The 13,156-nt window shown below is 39.3% G+C and overlaps 1 protein-coding gene across 1 annotated transcript in view; it reads right to left on the bottom strand.

The window, feature by feature from the left end:
• GIPC1 (GIPC PDZ domain containing family member 1) overlaps positions 1 to 10,796 on the bottom strand; it is a 28,438-nt gene extending 17,642 nt beyond the window's left edge. Inside the window, exons 1-3 of the mRNA XM_032210407.1 lie at positions 10,649 to 10,796; positions 1,655 to 1,977; positions 1,204 to 1,389 (exon numbers count right to left, since the gene is read on the bottom strand). Coding sequence (XP_032066298.1) covers positions 1,204 to 1,389; positions 1,655 to 1,927 — 459 coding nt within the window. The 5' untranslated portion in view covers positions 1,928 to 1,977; positions 10,649 to 10,796. The remainder of the gene's footprint in view (positions 1 to 1,203; positions 1,390 to 1,654; positions 1,978 to 10,648) is intronic.
• Between the last annotated feature and the right edge of the window lie 2,360 nt (positions 10,797 to 13,156).

Below are 13,156 nucleotides of genomic sequence, written 5' to 3'. Positions count from 1 at the left end.
GCTGCATAGTCTCAAAGGCCATCTGCCAGGAACTTCATGCTGATGGTGGGCAAGATCAGAATCCAAAATGGATATGGAGTCATCCCTTTCCTTTCTTTTATTTGTAGTGGAACACCCGCCTCCCTCCCATGGTGGTAGAAAACTATTGTTCCTGCAAAATGTTTACACTGACCTATTTTCACAGGATTAATGCCACCTAGTTCCAATATATGAACATGTATGCAGAATCTGACAATCACACAAAATCACAGGATTTTTTTTTCTCTGAGAATGGAAAAAGATACATTTATTCTTCATAGTTGTTTTGATTTTCATAATAGAAATTTAATAAGAGAAGGGCAAAAAGAATTAATGGGGTTTAGCTTTGCATCCCACTGAGCCATTCATCTTAATTATCACAACCCTATAAGTAACTTTTATTGGCTGAGCATCCTGTGAGCCTGCATAACAGATATATCTACAGTTATCTTCTGGTATCTATCAAAATTATAGATAATCCTTTCTTTTTTTAAAAAAAGGATACTTGTTGCTCTCACAGTTATGCTCATAAGGTCAAATATACAACTCAGTTTTTTATGCCAAGCAAACCATGTTTTGGAAATCTAATCTTCAGTCTATTTTCTCCATAAATAGAACAAAAATCCATCTCACTTTATAAATCTATTACACCATACCAAGTGTAATCCCCATTATATTCTATGTTTAATATTTTTTCCCTTAAACTAAACAAACCGACACTTTTCAGCCCAGTATTTCACAAGTTGATAGCATTCAGGAATGGCCATTTGGAATTCTGAAATGAAGAACACAAATATCCCAAAGGCCACAAGATTGAAGAAGCTCTTTAACCTTTTAAAACCCATTTATCTCTGTTTAACATTGTAAAAAAAAATAGGAGCTGATAATTTCACATGCCTTCAGCAAATACATCATCTATGAAAGGCCTTGTTATGGAATCACATCATTTTTGACTCACTTTGGGGGGGATTTTTCTCAGAAAGATGAACAAGAAGGGGAAACAAAGATAAGATTGGATTTCTAGGTGCCACCAAAATATAAACATTTGAAGACCTTTGTTTTTCAGAACTGATAGTTTTTGGAGGACAGAGCAAAAAAAAACCCCAAAACAAACCCAGAATCCTACCACCCCAAAGAGCAAAGCAATAATACATCAGGAGACTATATGTGACCATTCAAAGATACCTTGATGAAAGCATAGCCAGCACCATTGTCTGTAATAGTCAGGCCCAGGGCCTCCTCAGATTTGAATACTTCCACTTCTTTCCTCTGGCCCTTTGTGTGGGCAAAGATAAAGTCTTCCAGGCCAATCTGACCACCCAATAATTTGTCCATGTCCACTTTGTGGGTATTTAAAGTGCAGAACATCACCTAGAAAGATATTAAGGAAGTACAATAAGAATCTGATATCGTTTGAGACAATGAGGGTACAGGAGATAGCTGTTCCCTCAATCCCAGCAATAAAGGGCTAGGAGGCCTTTGATCACCAACAATCCAAAATGTATATCTAGGTATAAGCAGATATATTAACACCTCAGTTCACCCAAAATATTTCCCCACACATCTGGTCTTATATAAAATCTACCACACATGCAATGAGCCTACAGTAACCAGGTAATATAAAAGATGTGCTTACCTCAGTTGAGGCTATATTAAAGGCCTCTGCAATTTTGTTGTATAGTTCCTTGACATTAGTAAAGCCTTCGATCCGACCAGTGGGACTTCCATGGGCTAGCTGAGTGTGGAACACAAGTCGAGGACGGAGGCTGGCCGGTGGAGGGGGGAGTCCAGGCTGAAGTGCTGCCATGCCACCCACCCCCATCCCACCCAGGCTACTACGGATGGGCTCAGCTTCCTCATTTTCCACCAAAGGGGGGGGTTTCTTCCGGCGGCCTAGTCCAAGTGGCATGAGGGAAATGCGTCCAGCCGCTAGCAAGAACAAGCTACCAAGATATGGACCTAAATAAGGTATAGATAAGATTGATTACAGTCAGTATTTTTTTAAAAAAAAGTTATCACTTTAGTATACTAAAATTAAATAAATAAATTTAAATTTATTTATTTAAAGGCTTTTAAACCTTTAAAATTTAATATGTAAAGCCATATATCTCACATACATGACTGGATGGCTTACAGCTATTATAATTATAACCAAAAACAATAAAAAATACAAAGAAAAAAATACAGCCATGGTAAAACCATTAAAATCAGTACAATAAGCAGCTAAGATACAAAACATTCCATAGTAGATGACTAGGCTGAGCCTGAGGGAGGGATACAATGTGCCATCAGTCTTGTCCCTTTGTACCCACAAGAGATCTAACTCCAGCCCACCTTAAATTCTGTTGACTCTTAACTACTGCCAATTTGCTTTGAGTGTTAGTAGTTCGGGTTCTTGTAGAGCGCATTGTACTTCCTGGACATGTGACTTCCTGTGCTTGACACATTAACAGTATTCAACACAACCATCAAACAGGGCCCCACACCACTCTATCTCCAAACACAATGTCTTTGTGGCCTTTAAAAAGACCAGTAGGATCAGGCTAATCTAATCTCTGGGGAGTAATATTTCAAGATGAGTATCATGACAGAAAAGGCACTCCTCCTGGGCACCATCAGATGACATTCCTTTATAGACAGGACCCAGTGTATGCCTCTTCTGTCAGATCTACTGGGACAGGTAGATATATCTGGTGAGAAGTGCTTCCATAAATAACCCAGTCCTATGCCATGTAGGGCTTTATAGGTCAATTCCAGCACTCTGAATTGCACCTGTATTGCAACCAATAGCTTGCACAATCGAGGTGTAATGTGTGCTAAACAAGGAGCACACATAATCACTCACACACCAACTGCAGCTTCCAGATGCTCTTCAAGGGCAGCTCTTATGTAGGGAGTATTAGAGTAATCCATTCAGGAGTTGACCTAAGCATTAGTGATCAACAATAGAAATGGTTCAGGAATGGCACAATTGGTGCACAACACAAAGTTGCACAAAAGCTCTCTTGGCTGTGACTTCCACATGCTCCTGGAATGAGTCGTGAATCCAGATGGACTCCCAGATTACGCAAAGGGTCTACTTGGGACTGTGACACCCCTTCAAAACAAGGGATGATAAATCCCAGGAATCAGATAGTCCTAAATGATAAAGTCACTTAATCTTGGATAGGATTGAATTGGATCATGCTGTTCGGCATCCAAACCCACATGTATTCTAGACATTAAGACAGAAAATTTAATTCAACAGGTGTGGAGATGGATAGCTGGGTATCATCAGCATACTATATTTATTTATATTTATTTTAATATTGTTTCTAGGATACTTTTTGCAACCTGAGTCAGGAAGGCAGAAAGTTGAACATGAAGAACTTGAAGACTTATATTATTATCAGGTAAGGCCAAGTATATTCACAGGTGATCCATGCAACAAATGTGCATGTTAATTCACAACAAAATTTTACCAGTCAATGTTCCAGAAGGGAGGACATAATCAGCCTGAGAAAAGAACTAATATTTCTTCCATTCTTCTTCGGAAGCTTCTCCTCATGATCAATGAAAACTATTCTTGCCAAAAAATAACATACAATTGGTCACAGGATTAATTGTTTTCTATGATATATGGAACTTATAAATTCATCCTGGTGCCCAGTGGACATATATCAAAAACGTCTTCCCAAAAGGAAACTCAGTGGGGAAACTAGCAGGAAGTTAGAAATCCTTAATTACAACATATGAATGAAACTCATAGGAAGGAGTTCTCAGAATGATATATAATGGTAGGTAGGTCAGAGTCTTTATTACCCTACACAGCATCTTCTGTGACTAGCAGTAGCCCTCTAGGGTTTGAGGCAAAGAAATCCCACTATTTGCTGAGCCTTTTTATTGGCATTTCCTGGAGTTTAATCTGGGACTTGTTACATATAACACATTTATTTTCCTGTGAATTACAGTTCCTCCTTTAGATAATCACAAGATAATTTGCCTGCTTTTTGTAGCCTGGACTGGTTCCCACATGAATGCTGATCACTTAATAATAACGACATCTAGCAATTATTCTCATGCAGGAATAGACCAGCCTGGGCCTAGTGCCATAAAGCATGGGAAAGGAAAGTCTTCCCCTCACTGTCAAAGGTGACATTTTCTTAAGTGAGGGATGTCAAGACAGTTGTGGGAGTGTCCACATTTTTTCACTTTCTTATTCATACATATATTGTGCAATACACACCCTATTGTTTTTCTATCTATAACAAATGAAATCTTTTTCAATAGTCCATTCACACATTCAGTTGCTAGCTACCATGAACCCCAAAGTGATACACCTGAACTAAGATATTGACTGCATCTTGTTACATGTAAAATTTATTTTCTATAGCCACCCATCTCAAACCAGTGACTCTGAGAAGAAAATAAGATAACAGACTGAAAGTAGAGACTTATACTGATGCACTAATATCTTTATCTCCTCCTGCACCACCACACAGGATCCTTAGAACAACATGGAAAAAATTCAACAGACTGGCATGCAGAACTCTATTTTCACTCTTAAGTAACTTAAGAGTAAATTTTATACTCGCTATATAAGAAGCCACTATTTGAATCTTATATTTAATATTAGTCTGTGTTCTAAACCGTGTACATTTACATACATCCGTAGCCATCACATTTCCCCTTCTATAGTAATCAATATTATAAAAAAGCAAAGGAAAGGAATAGCAATTGAAAGACATGAGATAAAAGGGAACTATAGCTCAATCTCGTTCATGCCAAAGTCAATTGCTAATGCCACATAACTTTTTACTGTTGCTTCTATCATGTCCATACATACAATAGATCACCTTTTATTCTTTAAAATTGCCAACACTCCACCTAGATATAGCACTTCTTTTTTCATATATTTTCTTTGTAACCCAGTGCTATTCAATCTCTGTATGAATACTTCAAAGCACTTCTTCTTTTTTAGCCATCCACTTGTGTATTCAGTCCACATTCATTCTTTCATCCCTCATTCATTCTTGACCTCATCTCTTCTAAATTTACACACATTCCGCCCAGCATTCAGTTTAGTAATGCTGAATGTTTCTTCTGAATACCCAACTTCCACTTCTACACAGTAAAGTGATCAAGAGCACATTCCCAGAGACAGACACTTTTCTTCCCTGACAAGCATTCATTCCTCACAACAGATCACATACTTCCACGATCTTACTGCCAGTATTTGCACGTCTTACACAGGGCACACAAATTAATCTACGGTATTCGTTTTAGTTTTACCGTTTATGTATCACTTGCATTTATTCACTCAGTCTTCCTTTGAGACACGATTACCTTGATTTCAATATATTGATTTTCAGGTGTATATTTCTATTCCTCATTGGAACTTTTAAGATGACAATTGATGCAAGTAACTTGAGTTCTCAGCCAAAACTTTTCTTTTGCATATAAAAGTCCTGCTCATTCAGGCCCCTCAGACAGGGTTCGCAATTTGGGAGTCCTCCTGGACCCACAGCTGACTTTTGAACACCACCTGTCGGCTGTGACCAGGGGGGCATTTGCCCAGGTTCGCCTGGTGCACCAGTTGCGTCCCTACCTGAACTGGGAGGCTCTCACAACAGTCACTTGCGCCTTGTGACCTCTAGACTGGACTACTGCAACGTGCTCTACATGGGGCAGCCCTTGAAGAGCATTCGGCGACTCGAGCTTGTCCAGAATGCAGCCGCGTGAGCAATCGTGGGTGCACCTCGGTTCACCCACGTAACACCTATCCTCCGCGAGCTGCACTGGCTGCCTATTGGTCTCCGGATACGCTTCAAGGCGCTAGTTGTCACTTATAAAGCCCTTCATGGTATTGGACCTGGGTACTTGAGAGACCGCCTGCTGCCAATTACCTCCACTAGACCGATTAGATCCCACAGATTAGGCCTCCTCTGAATTCCATCCGCTGGCCAGTGTCAACTGGCAACTACCCGGAGGAGAGCCTTCTCTGTGGCTGCTCCGACCCTTTGGAACGAACTCCCCGTGGAGATTCGAACCCTCACCACCCTCCAGGCCTTCCACAAAGCCCTTAAAACCTGGCTGTTCCGACAGGCCTGGGGCTAAAGAATTGTTGCCCCTGTCTCGAATGGTATGACTGTTGTGTGTTTTAAATTATGTATTGTTTTGTGTCGTTTTAATTTTTTGTTTGTATCCCCCTTCCCTGGTTTGAGTTGTGAGCCGCCCTGAGTCCCCTTCGGGGGGGAAAAGGACGGCATATAAATAAAATAAACATTCACATTCAAACAACATTCACAGCCTCAACCAGCACCCCTCTCATATCATCATAAACTTTCCTTAAAGGCTTATCCATTAATGCATTAAATAGTCAAGGCAGCTTCCCATAGCTGTTTTACCCTCTGTAAATCTTTTCTTAAGACTTTTAGAGCATTCCTTTTAATTTCATTATCATTCTCATAAATACAAATTTCTAAAACATGTTTTCCAGGATTTCCTGATTTCAGGGGATTCCTTTAATGACTGCTTTACAAAAATTCCTAAGAAATAATTGAGGACCCCAGAATTCTTCCCTTTAGTTGAGAAAAGACTAACTAAAAAACCCCATAAGATAGCTCGTAAGTAAATACCATCAGATATAATAAACCAATGTTTAAAACAATGTCAGAGACAGTCAAAGTTTTGTGTTGGCAGTTGTACATAGAAAACAAATTATATGTTAGTATACTGTAGAATCAAAGTCAACCATAATAGAGGCAAACCACATCTTTGTTCCAAATATATGACTCCTTCCTTAAAAGGCGGTTACTGTTGTTGAGAAATTACCAGGACACAAGAACCAGCACAGCTGCAAGCTTTGTGCTCCCCAATAGTGAGAATTGCAAGTGCCACAGTAGACTCCATTTCAGAGAAAAACTTCCAATCTCTCTATTTTTGGATCAGGGTGGAGAACACCTTTGCAAGTTGATTCAAAGCAGAGAAACTGGCTTCAGGGAGTTCCTTAGAGGGTGGGACGGCAAGGAAACATAGCCAAACTATGCTCCACATAAACAACTTGGCCAAGTTACAAGGCACAGTCTAAGCACTGCCTTTTTACCCAAAAATAACACCACCACTATCCAATAAATTTTGGTCTCATTTCATATTGCATGTTCCACTATAACACATCCAACCATTTTTGGTCCTAGATATAGTTATGGTATTTTGTATTTAAAGCCTTCTTGGCTGCTTTCTTAAACTCAGGGACACAAACCAAATTCTTATCTTAAGCCCATTTTATTCAAGATCCTCTCCCCAAATTTAGATCTCTGCTTCCATTTCTAAAAAAAACTGTTCATAATAACATCCATCCTCTGAAAGAATCCAACAGAACTATAGTAATTTATGCATTTTTAAATTAACTCTAAATACTTTCTTCTTGTCACGTTTTCAAAATGCTGAATTAATTGGTGAAGACAGCAGACATAGAGTGTTGACATATCCCCCCCCCCCCCCCCCATAATGCAGACATTAACGCTTCCAGCCTTCAACTTCTATACAGCAGTCCTGAATTTCAAGATTTGGGCTGCCTGAAGCAGATGCGATTTTGAGAAATCAAAGAAATCAAGAACTTCTTGTAAAGCTGTTCATTCAGACTTGTTGACATTCCATAGTGAATTAGGATAAGCACTCAAATTCTAAGTTCTGAATAAATTAGAGCCTCAAATAGATCCATCTGGCAAATACTCTGTGCTGAAATAGGAATTACCTTACCTATATTAACAACTGAAAGGATGTTTGCCAAGCTCCTGCTTAAAATCTGGAGTAGAGATGGCTGTGAGATCACAAGATAACATCCAACATCACTTTTTTTAAACAGCTAATGCATCTAGATATTAAGTAAAAATGTTATTTTCTTCTTAAAAACATTCTGCTTCAATATGCATTTCTCAACTCAATTTGATGTTAAAACATTCACCACTAGTCACAGATACCTTTGGTTTTTGTCTATCCCCAGCATTCTATTCCTGCATGCTTATCTACATGGAAACGTCTCATTAAGTTCAAGAGCTTTCCTTCTAGGTTACGAATGCCTTTTAAGTTCTTGAATATATATTCCCTTTGAAATATGTTATTTTATTATGTTTATTTTAAAAACTTGGTAACTTTGCCAGCTGTTGTGACCAATATTACTACTAACATTTAGATTTTATAAACAAGGTGACTCCTTTAGGACTTAATATTTTAATTAATCCTCAAGGAATAAAGAGAAATAACAGAGCTTAGTAAAACTGCATCAATATAAATGCACATTAATAAACACAAAATAGAGAAACTACCATTTCTTATTAATATGCAGGAATCATAAATATGCAATAATTAGTATCAGGAGTAATATATTATTATAAAAATTAACTTCTGTGTATTAAGAACAAAATCAAAGAATAGTAATATTTTAAACTATTTAGGCAGAATATTGAAGGAAATACAATTTTTTTTCTTTATTATATTCAGTCTCTTCTATATAATATATATAATTACCATTCAACTCCTTATCAGCAGAGCTGCAACCTAGTTAGCCTTGTTATTCTCTCTAATGCGATAAGAACATTATGGCTGTGACTTTATCCTAAGTCATTAAAGCATATGTGAGCAAAGGTCTTAGCTATGCCAACATATTATACTGCAAAGTAGGAAAGAAACCTTTCAGGATTTCAACTATTTTTATTTTACTTAAAAACAAATATTAAAAATGATGGCTAAATCTCAACTGAGCTCATGCTAAACTGTTGCCCCATGAATTATCAGAGAAAAGATAACACACAATATCCCTTGCTAGAGTAACTATACTTTTTTGACTCGGGGACTAAGGGCAAATGATCTCCTCATGAGAAGCAAATAGACATTGCATGGGAAAATACAGAAAAGATGGGCTACCTTGTACACACTTGCATTATAGCATATAATATATGCTATAAAGACTCACATTTATTAGAATGTTATTAATATCATACAGATACAACTTTGATAAATATTCTGCTGACTTCAAAGTCTTGAAAATCTCAAAGAATTTGGAATGATGACAAATAGAAAAGAACATTAAAGATATAGTTAAAAACTGATGACAGGAGAAGGCAATAAAAAAAAAGAAGCACTTGGCAGAATGCTACCAAGGTTACCCCATAACTACTGGAAGCCTTATCAAATCTTGGAAATCTTCCAGAAATAATTTTAGATATTTGCATGATTTTCTGGCAAACAGATAATGAACTTGGTATTTAAAAGATAAGTGATTGTTCAAGATGTAGAAGGCCAATCCTTTTATATTCAATTGTTAGTTTCCATTTATTCATGCATTTATTTGCTTACTAAGACTTACATCCTGCTCCAGTCAGAAATGATTCTGAGACACCAACATATCCCTCTACAGTCTACAGGCAGAGTTTAAAAAACATGAAATCACAAGAATCAATCACCAAGAATCCCCAGCTAATGTGTAGTTTTGGCTACAGGTTGGATATGACAACCATTAGGTTGATGCAAGATACTGGCCAAATGATACCTATGAAAATCTGAAGTCACAACTATGTGGCTATTACCTTACCTAAATAAATATTAACTCCCCTTAGCATACATCTGAAATAAAATGTAAAATAAAAACATGGATTATACTGATTAATGGCTACTAGGTTATATGCCTTATTCAAGTTCCTGAAATATCATTATAAGAAAGAGGGAATCCTTATTATGATCAGCAAGCATCACTTTACAAATCCAATCAGAATTCAGTGAAAGAAGGATAACCCATAAATAAGAGAAATGGAAATTTCCAATGGTTTGGAAAGCTGTGCGAAAAACTGTGAGAAAAACTAACCCAAATCATACAAAGTTCGTTTCTGTTCACAGTTTCTTAGGAAAGACAGGAAAGTCGGTTTCCTCTGCTAGTCAGCGTTTGGGTGTAGCTACCAAGTTACCTCTATACTTACACCACAATTAAAGGAAAACGAAGGTCAATCATAAAACTAATCCTCCCATCAATGAGAACAGAGAGGTTTCTTGCCAGTACATTCTTCTACCTCACAAGTATGAGGAACAGCAAAAGCTGAACAGACCCATTCCCTACCTTTAAAGAAGCCACTAATTAAGATTCCCCCCCTATGATTTAATTTGATCCACTGCCTGTAATCCGAGGGCCATGACATCTGTTCAGAATTTACACCACCGACGCTCACTTTATTTTATCCATATCCATGACTTCCTCCCTCCCACCCACCCACTTAAAAGTGTGAGAAAAAGAAACTTAAAAGTGCAGGAAAAACGACACAATCTACAACTTCCATTCAGTGGATCTCTGATTCCTGGTTCTCTCGCCTCAACCCATAGCTGCCCCAACAAGATTTGCTGGCGGGCAAATTGCACCTCATCGGATTGTGTATCCAAGCAACCCCGGCCGGGTTTTCGACATGTGCAAACACGCAGGAAGCTTGCTTGGGGCGGGGGGGGGGGGGAGATAGGGAGGTTAGGGAAAGAGCAAAGGATGCTCGGACGCCCGGTTCCTTCTCCCGGCTTTTGGCCCCACCAAAGCCTCCTTTCGTGCCTCGAAGCCCCTCCCGCTCCCGAAGTTCTCCGTGAAACCATCCGCCTCCCTTCCCTTTTTTCTTACCCCCCGTCCGTTTCTTCTCCGGGCCCGTCCCTCAGCCGAACTACAGCCCGACACCGCCTGCCTGTCCCTCAAGAGAGGGCGGGATTTAAAACATCTCCTCTCAACCAATTGAGCAGCACATCGCTTTTTTCCTGGCTAATCACCGAGCTTGCTCTCTTGAGCCGGAACATTCCTGGGTTTTATGGCAACTTCCCTCCTCCAGCCTCTTCCCTCCCCCTTCGTCAAGGTGCTGTGAATGGAGCGGATTAAGGCGTGGAGCGTAGAGCGGGATGTACCACCTTGGAAAAGGGGGCGGCGGAAAGTACTATCTGGGAAAACCAGAGGGGGCAATGTCTCGCCCTAGGGAAACATCATCACGACGTCCAGTGTGCTTGCGTAGCTTTCCGCTGGCCAATTCGGTGGCTAACAGCCACACAGAGCACTAATGACAAAGCAGAAGGGCGAGCCGGGGAAAACCAGGTAGCTAAAGGAGGACGCCTTGTCTGTACCTGGTCCTTATCGGGAGAGGGCTGCGGAGGAACAGGAAAGCGGCGCAAATGCAGCAATTTCATTTCACTTTCTGTAGGAGCCAGTTTGGGCCCGTGAAGCTGGTGTTTTTAGGATCTCTCATGACTCAGAACATAACACAACATAACATAACATAGGAAACATCACGCATTTCCCTCTTCTGTTTTTTAAAAAAATTAATACATAAGCCACCCCATCTACTAGATTGTGGACAGTTTACAAAATAACGAGAAAAATAATATAAAAACACAACAAACATAAACTGTTCAGGGGAAAAAAAACAGCACTCTATATATAGAGATAGATGATAGATAGATAGATAGATAGATAGATAGATAGATAGATAGATAGATGATAGATAATGTGTGTGTGTATACACACACGTACATATACATTTATCACCCAGTTTAACTCAAGGTCTGAGGATGATCAAATATTTATAACCAGTTTTCTACATCTGTAAGGAGTTGGCCTTGAGCAGGGCTCTTATTACTGGGCAACTTTATTGAATCAAAGAGTGGAATAACAATGCTTTAAATGAAGATATGCATATGAGTAATGGACAGAAAGAATAACATTGAGGAACAGGAGAAAGCGGCAACCAAGACAACAATCAGATATAAGAAATCTGAGTCCTAGGCAGGAATGTACTGTACTGTAATTTGAGAAAGCACCTGGGAGATGTCTCTCCCAAGTTCATATTAAGATATTGGGGGAGGGAGGGGGGGAGGAAAGTATATTCAGAGTTGCAAGTTTCTATGTTCTAATCTTTTAAAACAAAATTAGTACTATCATGTATGTCTTTGGTTTTCTACCTTGTAGAATGGACATATGTCAAGGTCTCATTTGGTACTAGATTTGGAAAGGCAAATGAAAAACCAGTGAAATCAATATACCTTTAGGCATGCATAGGTGTAGAAGGGATAGCTAATGGTGGAACAAAAAGGGAGATCAGTCTAGAATCGCTACATAGCCACAAGAGAACTAAGTCTAACTCCCCTTGAGTGCCATTGACCTTTAGCTAACTCTAGGCAGGTGTCCAGTGTGAGTTGAGAAGATTCCTATGCATAAGCTTTTAGAAATGAATTAGTTTAACTGAACCCTCATGATGGACCTGGTCAATTGCATCTGAGAATAGGATGGACTTGCAAGCATAGGAACATTGTCCTGGAAATAGGTACCTTAACAATACATAGTTTTTATGAATAGTTTCTATCCCTCCCTCAAGAATTTCAGGATATACCGTGCATATCTCAGCCTCTTTTCTTAAATTCGTATTTGATAAAACAGGTTAGGTTGAAGAGTGAAATTGATTTGACAGCAACATTGGTTCATTTGGCTAGTTAGATGGCGTTTGTTCCAAAGTAACTACATGAGCTTTGCTCTAATTTTTATTCCATTATGGAGGTACAGATAGTTCTTGATTAACAACCATCTGTACAGCAATCCTCAAGGTGGTGACCGCACTAAATAAATGATACCTCTGGTCCTTCAAGTTGGAGTTGTTGCAGTACCACTGCACTTGTGTGATTGCAATTTGTGCACTTGACAACCAGGTTGCCAATACTTGCTGCATCCTATGGTCAGCCGGTCATCATTTGCAACTTTCTCTGCTGGCATCCTACAAGCAAAGTCAATGAGGAAGCCAGCTGGGAAGATCACAAGTCACTCCTAAAAATTGCTCTTGCCATATTTTCTCCTAAAGAGCTCACTATAGAATATGAGATCACAGCACCCCTGCCCACTCTCTGCCTCACTGAGCTTACCCTGCAGCTCCCTTTCTCCTGCCATGGTTTGGTGCTGCAACATCTCCTTCATCACCTGTCTGGACCTGGGCTACAGCATCTCCTCTTCCCTTTGTGGTTGTATGTTATGGATACTTAGAGACATTTTCTTCCATTATTGCAGGGCTTCTAAATGGAACCCATTCTTCCCATATAATACATCCTGTGCTACATAATCCAAAGCATAATAGAGCCACCTCCATTCTTAAATGTTGGC

Source organism: Thamnophis elegans, chromosome 2 (assembly GCF_009769535.1).
Source record: "Thamnophis elegans isolate rThaEle1 chromosome 2, rThaEle1.pri, whole genome shotgun sequence".
Lineage (NCBI taxonomy): Eukaryota > Metazoa > Chordata > Lepidosauria > Squamata > Colubridae > Thamnophis > Thamnophis elegans.
Note: the sequence above shows the minus strand (reverse complement) of the source record. Positions and strands in the feature narration are given on the sequence as shown.